Raw genomic sequence first — 17,612 nt, 5'->3', positions numbered from 1 at the left:
CTTTTCGTGGCCGTTCTGATTGAAGGTAAAATCTTAGACGTGGGGCGTTCAGTAAGTAATGCGACACATTTTTTCTCACAACCAATTTCAGTTGCAAAAATGCGGCATTTGTTGTGGGAATCGTGGAACACTCGCGCTTCAGCGCCTTTGTTTTCATGAAGTTCCGACACATACCGGCGCTATACGTAGCCATCAAAGTGGCGTCTATAACTGAGGTGCAGTCCAAGCAGAGGGCTATCACTGAGTTCCTTTTGGCGGAAAATCGAAACAATGCAGATATTCATAGGCGCTTGCAGGATGTTTACAGAGATCTGGCAGTGAACAAAAGCATGGCGACTCGTTGTCGAGGCGTCTGTCATCGTGGCAATATAATAAAGAGGTTCATCAAGTGAGTATGACTGAGGGTACTTCCGGCGAGGGTTGTACACGACGTTGCTATTTCTGGTGCGGATAATGCCCCCGTCGGAGTGCGTTCGCAGTGAACAGCGGAAAATTCCGCAGCAGTCTTTGTAATGAAACACGTACGAGTCGAAGCCAGCGAAATTCCTGCTTGCTGTGCGTGCCACTCTCATGTCTGTTCAGTGCTGAACGTCGCATTAGCATAGCTGTTGCTCTTACTATGGAGATATCTGATTCAAAATTAATAAATGGAGTAACGTTACACACGCAGTAATTTTGGTGACACTCGATGTGGATGCTCCAAATCTCCGCAGCAGTTAAAGCAAGTGTTTGCAGTGATCAAATTGCTATTGTGTGCCGAAAATGCAGTCATTTTACCGCTATTACGATACCGATCACAAAGACGGTATGAAGCACTTGTCCCCTCACCAGATTGCAACATTTGTGGAGTTGTGTGGAAAAGAGCGACTACGCCACCACAGAGCTCGCAACTCGCCTCCCATCGTACCCCCCTCAGATTTAGTCGTAAAACTGCTCAGTGGACAGCCCGTCAAAAATGATTATACACTCCTGGAAATGGAAAAAAGAACACATTGACACCGGTGTGTCAGATCCACCATACTTGCTCCGGACACTGCGAGAGGGCTGTACAAGCAATGATCACACGCACGGCACAGCGGACACACCAGGAACCGCGGTGTTGGCCGTCGAATGGCGCTAGCTGCGCAGCATTTGTGCACCGCCGCCGTCAGTGTCAGCCGGTTTGCCGTGGCATACGGAGCTCCATCGCAGTCTTTAACACTGGTAGCATGCCGCGACAGCGTGGACGTGAACCGTATGTGCAGTTGACGGACTTTGAGCGAGGGCGTATAGTGGGCATGCGGGAGGCCGGGTGGACGTACCGCCGAATTGCTCAACACGTGGGGCGTGAGGTCTCCACAGTACATCGATGTTGTCGCCAGTGGTCGGCGGAAGGTGCACGTGCCCGTCGACCTGGGACCGGACCGCAGCGACGCACGGATGCACGCCAAGACCGTAGGATCCTACGCAGTGCCGTAGGGGAGCGCACCGCCACTTCCCAGCAAATTAGGGACACTGTTGCTCCTGGGGTATCGGCGAGGACCATTCGCAACCGTCTCCATGAAGCTGGGCTACGGTCCCGCACACCGTTAGGCCGTCTTCCGCTCACGCCCCAACATCGTGCAGCCCGCCTCCAGTGGTGTCGCGACAGGCGTGAATGGAGGGACGAATGGAGACGTGTCGTCTTCAGCGATGAGAGTCGCTTCTGCCTTGGTGCCAATGATGGTCGTATGCGTGTTTGGCGCCGTGCAGGTGAGCGCCACAATCAGGACTGCATACGACCGAGGCACACAGGACCAACACCCGGCATCATGGTGTGGGGAGCGATCTGCTACACTGGCCGTACACCACTGGTGATCGTCGAGGGGACACTGAATAGTGCACGGTACATCCAAACCGTCATCGAACCCATCGTTCTACCATTCCTAGACCGGCAAGGGAACTTGCTGTTCCAACAGGACAATGCACGTCCGCATGTATCCCGTGCCACCCAACGTGCTCTAGAAGGTGTAAGTCAACTACCCTGGCCAGCAAGATCTCCGGATCTGTCCCCCATTGAGCATGTTTGGGACTGGATGAAGCGTTGTCTCACGCGGTCTGCACGTCCAGCACGAACGCTGGTCCAACTGAGGCGCCAGGTGGAAATGGCATGGCAAGCCGTTCCACAGGACTACATCCAGCATCTCTACGATCGTCTTCATGGGAGAATAGCAGCCTGCATTGCTGCGAAAGGTGGATATACACTGTACTAGTGCCGACATTGTGCATGCTCTGTTGCCTGTGTCTATGTGCCTGTGGTTGTGTCAGTGTGATCATGTGATGTATCTGACCCCAGGAATGTGTCAATAAAGTTTCCCCTTCCTGGGATAATGAATTCACGGTGTTCTTATTTCAATTTCCAGGAGTGTAGATCAAGCATGAAAACAGGAAGAAGATGTACTGCACTGTGAAAAATAAAGCAAAATAGTAACAATAAACTGTCGGTATATATTCTCCCTGTTTTGATGCTTAATCTTTGTTCAGTTTTTGACGGGCTGTCCATTGAGCCATCGTACCACTAAATCTGAGGAGGGCGCCGATATGTTTCCCGGTTTTGAGGGTCAGCAACGACCCTGGAAAACTGCTTAAGCCTTCAGCCATTTCAGACATCAACGACAAGGGCAGAATCCAAGCATTCTTATTGTTCACGTTCTCCCGCCACAAACAGCTCTTCTGGAATGTGCTGCTACCCGCCAGAATTTCTCGCAAGTTTATTTCCACCGTAAAAGTTGTTGAGAAAATCGCCAGCACTTCAGCCGACCTGATTGTCCCCGACCGCAACACTCTCTGTATCTGCACTGCAGCATACTTTACGTGCATTGATAGAAACCCAAACCATCAGTTCGAGGCTTTACAAAGCACATTTCTGCCCGATGCTGCTTCTTGCGTCTCTCAAAAAAATGTTCAAATGTGTGGGAAATCTTATGGGATTTAACTGCTAAGGTCATCAGTCCCTAAGCTTACACACTACTTAACCGAAATCATCCTAAGGACAAACACACACACCCATGCCCGAGGGAGGACTCGAACCTCCGCCGGGACCAGCCGCACAGTCCATGACTGCAGCGCCCCTAGACTGCTCGGCTAACCCCGCGAGGCGTCTCTGCCCTAGTAAAACTCGGAAGCTGTTAATTTTCCTGCGAATCTTCCTCTCAACTTGCTCGAGAATAGCATGTTACTAGGTGAGTCAGCTGTAGTTCGTTGAGTTGTTTAAGACGAAGTGTTTGTCGGTCTTCAAAATGGTTCAAATGGCTCTGAGCACTATGGGACTCAACTGCTGAGGTCATTAGTCCCCTAGAACTTAGAACTAGTTAAACCTAACTAACCTAAGGATATCACAAACATCCATGCCCGAGGCAGGATTCGAACCTGCGACCGTAGCGGTCTTGCGGTTCCAGACTGCAGCGCCTTTAACCGCTCGGCCACTTCGGCCGGCTTTGTCGGTCTTAAGGTAACTTAAACCAACGCCTAAAATGACCTTGTTGATTTTGCTTAAGTCTGTCTAAAGCATATTTCTACACTTTCCGTTTCATCTCCTAATGCTGACTGGAGACACAATCACATATAGCGTCTGATGATGTTTCCAATTTTAGGAGACGAAACATAAGGCCCAGAAATATCCCTTAGAATAGAGCAGACTACGGTCTAATGTCCGTGAAAAAAAATATCACCGAGGGTTTTAATATCAGTCATGGAAGCCTACACTGTATGGACTGCGAAGATCGCCCTCCACGCTGACAAATGGTTATTGTAATTAAAATTGTACAGTACGATCGTTGACGGAAGTAAATTTTTTATGAAATAAATCACTTCTGATAGCACTAACACAGACATATGTCGTTTTTATTCATGCACAGAAATTGTGTACCAACTGTGCCACGTGCCGATTTCTCGCATTCGTCTCTGTGTTGTTCGCACTCTGGCATTTCTTCTCCCAACAAGAACTTTTGCCGTCTTGTGTCGTTACTCTCCAAGTCGCTGCCGTTCTACTGAGCCACGCCGCAGGGTGACTCTGTGTCATCTCGACCCCAGTAAGTGGCCTGATAGACGGTGTCAGCAGAGGTGTTGTGTCCCTTGTAGCGGAGATTGGGGAAGAGACGCGTCAGCTTAGAGAAGGCAGAGCCGCTGGCCCTGTGATCAGAGACAGGCAGTAATTGGGCGTGCTAAGCGGCCGGCGTGGCGTCTGATGCGGCCATTAGCCAAGGCGCCTCCACCGGTGGTCTGTTTGGCCGAGCCGTTCAATCGACTGCCGCCCGGGGCTGGAGCACGCCGGGCGTTGCCGGGAAACACGTGCCTAATGAAGGTAGCCTACAGCCGTGCAGCCTCGCCTGTCCCGCGGGTGGACTAGATAGGCGGCGTCAATGTCTCTTGCTGAAGCCAATACCTCTCGTCTTGCGGAAGCGTAACTACGAAAATCTGGCATCTCTCTCTCTCTCTCTCTCTCTCTCTCTCTCTGTGTGTGTGTGTGTGTGTGTGTGTGTGTGTGTGTGTGTTCTCTACGGGCATTGAAATTAATAATAGAAAACTCCGTACCCAAAGACAGGAAAATAGCACAAGTTCACACCAATACCCAAGAAAGGAAATAGGAGTAACGCGCTGAATTGCAGACCCTTACCGCTTCGTCGATTTGCAGTGGGATTTTGGAACATATACTGTGCTCGAAAGTTACGAATCACCTGGAAGAAAACGATTTATTGACAAATAGCCAATACGGATTTCGAAAATAAGGTTCTTGTGAAACACAACTAGCTCCTGTTCTCACGAAATAATGACTGCTATCGACAGAAGACGTTAAATCAATTCCATAGATTTAGATTTCCCGAAGGTTTCGACCCCTTTCTTTACAAGCGATTTCTAATCAAACTGCGTGCCTATCGAGTGTCATCTCAGTTATGTGACTGGATACATGATTACCTCTCAGGGAGGTAACAGTTCACAATAACTGACGGAAAGTTATGCAGTAAAACGAAATAATATCTGGCGTTCCCCAAGGAAGTGTTATAGGCCCTCTGTTGTTCCTGATCTACATAAACGATTTAGAAGACAATCTGAGCAGCCCTCTTACATTGTTTTCAGAAGATGCTCTCATTAATCGTCATGTAAAATCATCAGATGGTAAAAACAAATTGTAAAATGGTTTAGGCAAGCTATCTGTATGGTGTAAAAAGTGGCAGTTGACTGTGAATAATGGAAAGCGTAAAGTCATTCATACGAGTACTAAAAGGAATCCGCTGAATTTCAGTTCCGAGATTAATCACACAAACCTGAACACTGTAAATTTAACTAAATACTTAGGGATTACAATTACTAATAACTGGAACGATTAAGTACATAATATCTCGGTGAAAGCAAACCATAGGCTGTGATTTTTGCCAGAATACTTAAAAAAAGTTACAGGTCTACTGAAGAGACTCATTACACTACGCTTGTATGCCCTCTTTTGGGGTATTGCTGTACGGAGTGGGATCCGCATCAGAAAGGATCGACGGAGGACACCAAATAAAGTTCGAGGAAGGGCAGCTCGTTTTGTATTATTGCTAAAAAAGGGAGGGACTGCTATGGATATGACACACGAGTTGGGGTGGCAGTGCATGTATCTAGTTCTGGCGTGTTGCACGACATCGTCAAATTCAGGCAGATAATGACCTCAAGGTCGGAAACAGTTGCAGAATAATAAAAATAAAAGTTTTTAAACTTATGAGATTATAGTGTACAAAAACAAAGGGTCGATCCATCTTGGCTCTAGCAATGTTGTGTGTTTATTATGTAATAAGTCAAGTTACACAATAATTCATATTCTACAATAAACTTAAGTCAGATAACTGGTTCCGTAAATCACCACAGGCGAATGCTGTGATGTTCCTCCCTTCCCCTCCCTCCCCCGCTCCTTGACTTCTCGAACTAAGCAAGTTCTGTGTACCTCGTAATGGTCTCGATCTCGACTAGATGATGACCTCTAGGCTTCTTCTTTCTTCCTTCTTTCGTTCTAGTTACTGACTCGGTATATCGCTTCGCGCTTGGAAAAGATAAAAGAGCATACACTGATCAGCCAGAACATTATGCCTATCGACCTACTATCGATAAAAACTCGTCCAGGCGATAGCAGCGTCACTTTGCGAGGAATGGCTGCTGGTCACACACGTTCGGTGCGTGTAGTACAGTGAGCGTGCTGTCCGTGTACAATGGGGAAGACACGCGATCTTACTGAATTTGACAAAGGGCACATTGTGAAGCCCGGAGGCTTGGCATGAACACTTCGGAAACTGCAAGATTTGCCGGGTGTTCAAAGAGTACTGTGATGAGGTTTTCAACACTTGGCGAAACCGAGATGAAACCTCAGCCAGACGTCGTGGGGTTGAGCGGCCATCCCTCATTACAAATGTCGGACATCGTAGACTGAGCAGACAGGACAGGCGATGAATTGTGGTGGAACTAAGATCAGACTTTAATGCTGGGCAGAGCACAAGTGCGTCTTAAAAGGGCATGTGACCGTAGACACTGGACGTTGGTGCAGCGGCAGATCTTTGCATGGTATGATGACTCCCGATACTTTCTTCATTATGCCGATGGGAGGACGCGAATCTGTCATCTTCCATGGGGAGAGCTCCTTGACACCTGTATCACGGGAGGGAGACAAGCTGGCAGCGGCTACATTATGCTCTGGGGAACATTCACTGGGGCATCCACGGGTCCAGTGAGCTCGTGCAAGGGGCTGTGGCGGCCAAGGAGTATTGTACACTGGTTGCAGACGTCATATACCGTATTCATGACGATCATGCTCCCGACGGTAGTGGCATTTTTCAACAAGACGATGCGTCATGTCACAAAGCCATGATAGTGATGGAGTGGTTCGAGGAACACAGTGGCGAGTTCCAATTGGTGTGTTGCCGCCTCCCCCTCCCCCCCCCACCCCCAACTTGCCAGATCTGAACCCGATCGAACATATCTGTGATGTGATTAAACTCGGCGTCGGAGCTCATCGTCCCCCTTCCTGGAACTGATGGGGACTGGCTGACTTGAGTGTGCAGATGTGTTGCCAACTCCCTTCAGCGACCTACCAAGACCTTATTGCTTCCAAGCCACGACGCGTCACTGCTGTTACCCTTGCTGAAGGTTGATGTACATGCAGTTAGATGGGTGGTCATAATGTTCTGGCTGATCAGTGTACGGTCTGCATTAGATTGTGGTATGCAAGCCAACATTGTGACTCTTATTTTTACGTGACGCTTACGCGATGATGACAACAGTTCACTTAGCACCACATAATCGCAGCTACATTAAATGGACACAGCTTGTGTCAAACGTCGTGTGTCCCAGAAAATGAATCGCAGTATATTCATAGAAATAGACGAGTTCGCGGTACTCGTTTTCCGTGCCGACATCTCTTCCGGCTGCTTAATTTAGTCGCTAGCTGTGCGCCCTCTTATATAAAGATGTGGCACCGGAAGCGACACAAGAAACCTCACGTTTCTGTTTGTGTCCTCTAGCCGCTGAAGTTCAAACAAACTGGAGGAGCGGCGCGTATCGAGTGGGAGGAAGCGCATCCTGACACACTTAAAGCCGCTATATTCGGCACCCAAAGGCGCGTCGCGACGGTCCACCAGCAGACATCTGCGAGGAAGTTGCTCCGCGGGCGCGTAATCCGCGCGGCGCCGGCGCCGCCACCGCGTCGTCACGTACAAGCCGCTAATGAAAAAACTTTTTATGCTCTGTTACGCTCTCTAAAGAGCACTGTTCACTAACTCGGAAATTTCCGTCCCGCCGCACTCTGGACCCGAAATGTACAGTCGCCTCTCTTGTGTCTATCTTCCCGTCTCCCTTATCAGAATACTGCGCACCATCTCCGTCCTCCACTTTGAACTCATTTCTCGTTATGGGAGGAGTACTCCATTGGCCGTGCACTTCGATCTTGCGGTAATACCCATTTTGTTAGCACATACGAGGCTAGTCTGGAAAGTTTCCGACTTAACAAAGAAATAAGACTTTTTTCATCAGATTTATTTTTATTTTTCAGCTTAATCTCCCTGTAAATCTATACACTTCTCCCGACGATGTTCGCATATCCTTAAGGTGGGAAGTGTGAGAAAATACACGCCTACGTACACTGACGAGCCAAAACATTGCGACCACTGCCCACCGCGGGGTTGAATACTTCCTGGTAGTATAGCGGGCATTTGATGCAGTAAGGAAAGAGTGTAAGGGGAAGAGAGACGAATGGGCAGTCATTACAGCGAAGCTATGGCCGCAAATGCTGTCATCCACTGATATAAGCGGTTTTAGCAAAGGGCACTTGTGGCGCTGCGGCTAGAACCGAGAATCTCTGAAACGACGAAGCTGGTCGCGTTTTGGCGTAATGCTGTCGTGACGACCTATGGAAACTGGTTGAAAGGTGGTGAAGTAACGAGTCATCCAGGGTAGGCAGCGATCTGTGGCAGATCTGACGACAGAGGACAATTCTGGTACAGGTCAAGTATTTCGGAGAACACCGTTCAAAGGCCATTGTTGAACATGGAGCTCCACATCACACGACCCGTACGTCTTCCTGTGTTGATTCAACGACATCGTCAGTTACGACTGCAGTGGGCAATCCATCTCTGAGTTCTCACTATGGATCAATAGAAACGTGTCACATGTTCGAATGAATCGCATTTATTGTTGTACCAGGTCGATGGTTGGGTCCTTACACGCCATCATCCAGGCGAGTGGTTGCACGAAACATGAACCGCGCCACAGATGCAGGCCGATGAGGGCACAATTATGCTGCGGTACATTCAGTTGGGCTACCACGGGATCTGTGGTGACAATCGAAGGCATCGTGACGAAAGTGAACAATGTGAACATTATTGTGGACCACCTGCATCGCTTCATGCGTGAAGTATCCTCCTACGGCGATGATATCTTGCAGCAGGATAACTGTATGTGTTGCAAGGTCAGAATCGTGCTACAGTGGGTTGAAGGTCATCGTAGTGAACTCACATTGATGTCTTGTCCAGCAAATATGCCTAATCTGTACATGTTGGAACATATATCGGGTGCCAGCCGCGTGCCGTAAACCACTACCCCGTATTTTGCGGAAATTGCTTGACCTGTGCGAAGACGTCTGGTGCCGCATACTTTTGGAATCCTGGCAAGGACTTGTAAAATCCATGCCAAGCAGAGTCTCTATTGCACTGTGTTTAAAAAGTGGAACGCTATTAAACAGGTGGTCATAAAGTTTTGCCTCATCGGTGTACAAACTTTTACTGTTCGAGAGATAATTGAACCAAATTTTGTACATTTTGTCATTATGATATTGGCTATAATCTCGACATTTCCAATGTGTTTTGTCAAGTAATTTGATCAGGACGTTGCTGGATACTTTCAGAACACATTACATCACACAAGAAACATATTGTCAATGGTTATTTTACTTACCACTTTCAAAATGTCATAGGTTATTCTTAGTAATTAGATAAACAAATCTGTGCACCAGTTTCTTAATATTAGTCTTAGAACTTTAGCAACAATTAGTTACATTTACGTGTACAGTACGTAACAATTTTATTTCACAAAAATGTATAGAATTTGACAGTAATGCACATTGAAAAATTTTGTACTACAGGAAGTTGTGATATAGTATGTACAAAGTTTGTGGCGTATTTCACCTTTTTATCTGCAATGCTTCAGCAAAAAATGATCGTTACACCGTGAAAAATGAAAGTTGTAGGAAATGCAGAAAAAAGTTTTTCTTAGCATTTATATCAGAGTCAGCCGCTGTGGACGAGCGGTTCTAGGCTCTTCAGTCCGGAACCGCGCTGCTGCTGCGGTCACAGGTTCGAATCCTGCCTCGGGCATGGACGTGTGTGATGTCCTTAGGTTAGTTAGGATTAAGTAGTTCTAAGTCTACGGGACTGATGACCTCAGATGTTAAGTCCCATATTCCTTAGATCCGTTTGAACCATTTATGCCAGAAACAGGTACTTAATTTTGCTATGACCACACATATGTCTTTTTTTGGTCTTCATGTAGCCCTTTTTTCTACTCTGGTCCTTCTGGCATGCCGTTTTAGCAATATCCTTCACTGAAATCTCAGAACTAGCAAGCAATACGCACATCATCAGTCTTCTTCAGTAGGTTTTCAGTTAAGCAACGTATAGCAAATCCTTGTCTCATAATGGTCCTGACTTTTCCAGTGCTACCATAATTGAACATCGGACAAGTATCATAAGAGAAAATTTTAACAGTAGGAGATAAGCAAAATATTATCTTTGGGCGTCTCTTCTAAACAAGATTATTAAAGCTTCCGTTCGGGTTTTGTGTTACACAGTGTGTACATTTCTTTAATAAATCATAATTAATCGCATCGTAAGTGGATTCACAGCCTTTTATACTCTATAGATGTCTTCTCTGATACCAGAAAATAATAAAATATCGTAAACAAGGACAGAGTCGTGTAGAAAATGGGACGTGGCACTGTGCACTGGTTGAAACAAGAAGGATTTTACATCATATGTAGCACGAAATAAACTCAGAAAATTGCAGACAATACTTTTAACGTGCTACAGAACTACCTGATGTGAAAAAAAATTTCAACATTTTTGACCAATTTTACGTACATCCCCCCATAACCGTCAAAATAACAGTTAGTGTCTTTCTCTGAAAAATAGTTGTTTACGAAGGTGATGACCTCTTCATTTGATGAAAATTTCTGTCCTCCGATCTCAGCTTTTCATCAAGGGAACAACAATAGCAACAAAACACTTGGTGCTCAAACAGTTAAAAGCGCGTGTAGGCTTTCACGGCCGGCGTCTTCAGTAATTAAAACTTCCGGGCTAAGAGGCCGTGGTCCAATAGTAGAAATACTTCTCCCTGACGTTTCGTTGCCAGCTCTGGGCAACATCATCTGAGGTGAGTCTACGACTCGTAGACTCACCTCAGATGATGTTGCCCGCAGCTGGCAACGAAACGTCAGGGAGAAGTATTTCTACTATTGGACCACGGCCTCTTAGCCCGGAAGTTTTAATTACTGAGTTAAAAGCGCATTTCGTGGATTTTCATCATGGCAACCGCTAAGGTAAGGATCGGCGCAAAGCGTGAAATCGTGGCACCTAGGTTGCAGTCAGCTTTCTCATTCCTAAATTTTCAAGCATTATGAGAGAAACATGTTTTTTGGATGCGCTCATAGCCTCCGCTATCACTGTCACCCTAATTTGACTGTTCTGTAGCACCAGTTGATGCCGTCAGTGGTTGAAGTTTTTGGCTGTTCCGAACGCTCATAGTCATGGAAACTAGTGCGGTCACGTTTAAATTCAGCTGCCCAAAATTTCACTGTGATAAATGATAGTGCAGAGTCCCTGTACGCAGCGTCCAACTCGTATCTAATTTGCGTAGCAGTATTGCCTTTCAAAAAACAAACATCTAATGACAGCTCGATACTCGATTTTGTGACATTTTCGTAAAAATCACAGGCGTCGACTCACTAAAACGACTGTCAAACAACAACTAAGCGTCCAAAATAGCTGTAATTTTAGTGAGTGGCTTGCTACACGCGCACAAACAAATTCTGCAACTATTGTTGACATGCGTCACTATCCTCACATTGAGGTCGGAAACTTTTCCGACTACCCTCGTATGTTAATGTTGGACCTGTCGCAAACGTTAATAGAATTAAAACAATAAGTAGTAGACGGTAACTAACGTCAGTACTGCACCAAAAATGTTTCATTATAGTCCTGGCATCATTAGTCTGCATTTATTTTATTTTGGCTGGATTATAAATGACGGAAATTTTGCATTATGTGAGGATTAGGTTGTTGTTACTGCTTACTGCAAGAAGCTTGGTGACGGGACGGGGAGGGGGGCGCGAGGTAATCTATCGACTTTATTGTTGTTACAAAATTCTCCCAAACTTCTAGCTGTGATTCTCTGAGAGCCGACTAAATTACAGATTAATTTCTGAGTGTAGCGGGAAATTCTGTTGTATTTTAAGCTGTATTTTAGTTTCCTCAAATTGAGGAATAACAAAATGGTTCAAATGGCTCTGAGCACTATGGGACTTAACATCTGAGGTCACCAGTCCCCTAGCACTTAGACCTACTTAAGCCTAACTAACCTAAGGACATCACGCACAGTCATGCCCGAGGCAGGATTCGAACCTGCGACCGTAGCGGTCGCGCGGTTTTAGACTGAAGCGCCTAGAACCGCTCGGCGACATCGGCCGGCTAGGAATAACAAGTTGACATTTTTTCTTCAGTGTTTTTGTTAGTATCTGTTAGATTTCTGCAATCGTTGTGTTTTTTTTCACTTAAAATTTTTATTTTTGAGTGACAACTTAATATTTTTGCTATGCGAGTAAAATATTTTTTTAATAACTCGATGAATACCCGGGATTTAATCATAACAAAGTTCTGTTTTCAGATGGTTGAATGAAAATGGTGGTATTCTTATTCATATTACTGTAATAGTATGGAAATATCTACTTGGAAGATCAGTCGTTCAACATAAAACTCTTTTTGTGTGAGTCCTGTGAAGTTTAGTTCTTAGGGCTCTACAAGTCTAAAAATTCATTGAATTAGTTACATAAAAATGGCGATTTTAGACTTTTGCCGCATCTTGGATAAAATTCTGTGAACGCCCTTGTTTTATATTTAGTTATGACTTTCCTTTGCATTATATTTCGTGTTTCTGTGAATGTCTGCCCATTTCAGCCAGAGGTCTATAATTAAGCTGTATGCCATGTGCTACTTAGATATGCCAAGATAATACATCTGTTCGGTTCTAGGCGCTCAGTCCGGAACCGAGCGACTGCTACGGTCGCAGGTTCGAATCCTGCCTCGAGCATGGATGTGTGTGATGTCCTTAGGTTAGTTAGGTTTAAGTAGTTCTAAGTTCTAGGGGACTGATGACCACAGATGTTAAGTCCCATAGTGCTCAGAGCCATTTGAACCAATACATCTGTTGAAAAAGAAAGTATATACTGGGGTAAGAAACGTTAGCGTGTGTCTGCCATGACTTACTGCGGCGGACCTGTTCGGAACGTTGTGAGATAAATTTCTAATGCGTTTTTGTTAGTCTTTGGATCTCCGTTATTTTGGCGATCTGTATATGTCAGCCTATAGGACATTGTAGCTTATTACGAGAAACAGTACAGCGTGTAATATGTCAGTTTTTGTTATATAGTGAAAGTGCTTTTCGGATAAAAGTAGTATCGGAGCATACGTATGTCGCAGATCGCAGGCTCCAATAATTATGGAACCGAGCGAGACGTCACAGCGGGTAGCATACTTCGCTCGTATTCGGAATGGTTGTTGTTCACGTCACCGTTCGGCTATCCGGATGTAAGCTTTTCCGTGTTTTCTTCAACCGCTTAAGGTAAACTTCGGGATGGTACCTTTGAAAGGGCACTAGCGATTTCCTTCATTATACTTCGCTAATCCGAGCTTGTCATGCCTCTCTAATGACCCCCTCACCCAAGGTAGATTTAACCCTAATCTTCCTTCCTTCCTCCCCCCTTTCCTTCCTGATGAATTGTGGATCTGTGACAGTGAATTGGGTAGAAAGTGACTTAAAAACAAAATGTAATCTAAAGGTAAGATACGATTGGACGTGGGCGTAATACAAACTGTGTCAATAGTCTAGTGTTCACATTTTTCAAATACACAAAATTTCAGCCATTCGTCTCTTGACAGACAGTGAATAAACTCACTCTCAGAATGCTGCAACTCTCGTTTTACTAGGAGACAGACCCTGTTAATCATATGCAGAGTTTTGTTTGTCGTAAGTTGGTGTTGACGCTTAGTACAGTGCGACTGTTGGGGGCGTGTTGCAGCGAGGAGGTGCGCGAGCAGGGCTTCACGGTGGTGATCGACATGCGCGGCGCCACCTGGAGCACGGTGAAGCCCATCCTGAAGGTGCTGCAGGAGCACTTCCCCGGCTCCGTGCACCTCGCCTGCATCATCAAGCCCGACAACTTCTGGCAGAAGCAGCGCACGTCCCTCGCCAGCCACAAGTACAAGTTCGAGGTGAGTACAACTTCAGCCCGGCCATCTGACACACAGAGGAGTTACTGATGAGTAGTGTAGTACGTTCCGAGCGCTGGCGTGGCAGCCTGTCGCCGGGATACTTGTGTAAAACAGCAGCGAAGGGGGCCTTGAAGAGACCTGACAACTTCGAAAGTTTCTAATATCAAAGACAAGTGCATGGGCTTCGAATTCGAGTACTTTATAGTTAATTAGTTTCTTGTGTGCGGCTTCTCCCTCGAACGCATATGCAATCAGGGAATTTAAAAAGAGTTTCCAGTATTCAAAGAGGTAGTAGTACTCACAAAAAAGAAAGAAAATCCAGTAAACATGGGCTCTAAAATGCATACCTTAAGAGCTATGGGCACTTGTCCATCTTCGATGCTATAAGAGAGATCTCTTCTACTGAAGGCTCTTTGCTTTCCATGTTTTGAGAGTAGGTAGTGTGAACCAAAACAATTAAAAAATGTCCAGAAAAAATGGGCTCTAAAATGTATACCTTAAGAGCTACGGATAACTGTTCAATAGAATAGATGTGTTTCACAGTAGCGAAGAGGAACAAGTGTTCATAGCTCTTAAGGTATGCATTTTAGAGTCCATGTGTACTGGACATTTCTTACTTGTTTTGGTCCACACTACCTCCTCTCAAAAGATGAAAAGCGAAGAGCTTGCAGTAGAAGAGATCTCTTTCATAGTATCGAAGATGAACAAGTGCTCTTAAGGTACGCATTTTAGAGCCCTTGTTCACTGCAATTTCTTTTGTGTCTTGGTTAGTACCACCATCTCTCAAAATATTGGACCCTTTTTTAAACACCCTAATTATAATCATCCGCATCTCTAGCGAATTTCCCCTGCAGTTTCATCTGAATTCTGAAGAAACATGTAATTCTTCTGTAGGCCCTAAATGATTGTCGTTTCCAGGAAAACAACTGTTGCTGGGAACTGTCTTAATCTCTTCTGTCTTACACCATGTATCTGTCGTATTGAACCGTCTGGCATGATCTTTGTTCCCGGAACACGCTGGCAAAATTATTGGCTCGCTGCAGCGGTCATTCTCACGAAGTGGTTAATGCGTGATGCTGTGAATAACAAAAATAAGAGAGATTGCGGTTCATACATTTAAAGTATTTCAAGTCAAGCAACAGGTCGGTTTCGGTCGTTTCTGCATGTCTCTCCTTCTCATCGACACTTCCACCGCTAGCGGTAGATGGGGTATCTTACGCCCGCAATATTTTTACGCACATGATGAGTCGTGTATATACCAAATTTCCTTTAAATTGCCTACAGGCATTCCTGAGGTATGCTCTTATGTCACGTCTTTCGACCCTGAACCCAGAACCGTAATGGAGCTAGGAGTGTACTTACTGCCGCAGCACATTTTTCCAGACGGCAAGCGATAAGTGTGTAAATTTTGGTAGAAATTCCTACTGGAGTTACAGAGATATGCTGCTGTGTTACCGTCTTTTCACTCTCGCACATCAAACCCCAATTGTACGGATGAAACGTCATCGTGAGTATCACCAGTAGGTCTAGCGACTCCGAAAACTATAAATTTTATACTGATTTCGGTCGTTATCGAATATTTTTGCTTACCATGTCTTCTCATTCACAGCTCTATTCGCATGTATGGTTGGGGTATATTACCATTTACCTCCACAATATTTTTATACAAAGAACTATACAAATAATGAGTCCTGTATATACAGAATATGACTGAAATTGCTGCAGACGTCCCTGTGGTAAGCTTTTATTTCATCCCCTTTTTCACCTCCACTCCTGTTCTCTTACCCCAGAGAAACAACTCACCGAAGTTTCATTGTAATCGGATGAAATGGCAAAGAAGACGAAGAGACAAATACTCCTTTTTATGTAATATACTGGTAATTTAGTGTAATTCAGTCCTCGGGGCTTGAATGGCGTGTGGAGAAGTCGCACTCGCGACCACGACCAGAATTTTTACGCTCTTCGTGCCGTACGGCGCTAGAGACGAAGTACGCTAAGTACTGCTCCGCTGATTTGGTCAGAAACGTTTATCGGCGGACCATTGTCACTTTCTGCACTGCTAAGCTTATATCAGCAGTCCAATTCCTGTAGCTATGTATCTACTCTCTAGAAGACCTCGTGATCCGACCGCTTCCAGTTTATACGTTGCCTCCTGCTGGCTCCTAGCAGCTACTGCAGACAATCTCCAAAAAAAGACAAAACAAGAATACAATCAAAATTCACTAGGTCAAACGTCACACAGAAACGTCGAGAGAAACTATTGGTGTTTTTGTGTGACTTTTGACCTATAGACACAAGCTCCAGCTACCTTCTGGATCCGCAGTCTGATGTAAGAACACTGCCTACCTAACACGTCTGCTCTTAAAAACTCGTAATACTTGCCTAGGCAACTGAAAATGACTCATTTAAAATTCTATGCCCATTTAAGGGAACGCACATGCGAACATTTTTTAACTCTCCGTATGGAAAACATGCGACGACGGCCTTGCCACAGTGGTAACTCCGGTTCCCGTCATATCACCGAAATTAAATGCCCTTCCATATGCGCATCCTGTGACGCCTACGGGTTGAGGATGACACGGCTGCCCGTCGGTACCGCTAGGCCTTCAAGGCCTATTCAGATGCAGTCATTTTTTTTTTACAGAAAACTGTATCTGTATGGATCCTGAAGGATTACAGTCTCTCAAAATCAGATCAGAAATGTAAAATAATTTTAAATAATCACTTCTGCCCCAGAGGGCACCCTCGCGAGGGTTGCTGGCCGACCTCGATTTCGAGATCTCCAAAACCGCTCCACGAAATTATTCAACATTTAGCCTCTGAAGCAATCAGCGTCAGCAAAAAAAAAAAAAAAAAAAAAAAAAAGGCATTTGTATTGCCCGTTCCCTAATCCCGCTGGTAGCATTTACTGTAAGGTGGTGCCTCCTGCCAGGGCCTTTAGAAGTTTATTTCTATCATGTGCAGTAAAGCACTGGCTTTCGTATGAAAATTAATCGCGTTGGAAATTGGCCAAATCGTCCAAGACTACAGCCCCTTTAGGAGATGTAGGTAAACACTAGCCAGTCAGCTCGAAGCTAAAAAAAAGACTGTTGGCCCGGATGAGGAAAAACAGCTTCAGTGTCCACAGCTGTGAGTAGGACGAGCGGACAGTCGAGGACATTAAATGTTAGATTGTCTGATCAAAAGCATCCGGAGACCTTTCAAAAAAAAAAAATGGCTCTGAGCACTATGGGACTTAACATCTGTGGTTGTCAGTCCCCTAGAACTTAGAAATACTTAAACCTAACTAACCTAAGGACATCACACACATCCATGCCCGAGGCAGGATTCGAACCTGCGACCGTAGCAGTCGCGCGGTTCCGGACTGCGCGCTTAGAACCGCTAGACCACCGCGGCCGGCGGAGACCTTTCACTGCGGTCACTTTCAGTCAGGTGTTTGAATATCTGTGGAGCCCATTCTTCCGCACGAGTCGAAACTAGAGGAGTTACTGACGTTGGATCTACATCTACATCTATACTCCGCAAGACACCCAACGGTGTGTGGCGGAGGGCACTTTACGTGCCACTGTCATTACCTCTCTTTCCTGTTCCAGT

The 17,612-nt window shown here is 45.5% G+C and overlaps 1 protein-coding gene across 1 annotated transcript in view; it reads left to right on the top strand.

Annotated features, from left to right (window-relative positions):
* The window catches only part of LOC126259616 (kalirin), a 1,784,965-nt gene that overhangs the window by 361,625 nt on the left and 1,405,728 nt on the right, over positions 1–17,612 (top strand). Inside the window, exon 4 of the mRNA XM_049956530.1 lies at positions 13,826–14,018. Within this exon, the coding sequence (XP_049812487.1) occupies positions 13,826–14,018 (193 nt within the window). The remainder of the gene's footprint in view (positions 1–13,825; positions 14,019–17,612) is intronic.

The sequence above is a fragment of the Schistocerca nitens genome, chromosome 5 (genome assembly GCF_023898315.1).
Source record: "Schistocerca nitens isolate TAMUIC-IGC-003100 chromosome 5, iqSchNite1.1, whole genome shotgun sequence".
Taxonomy (NCBI): Eukaryota; Metazoa; Arthropoda; class Insecta; order Orthoptera; family Acrididae; genus Schistocerca; species Schistocerca nitens.
This window is presented reverse-complemented; position numbering and strand designations above follow the sequence as displayed.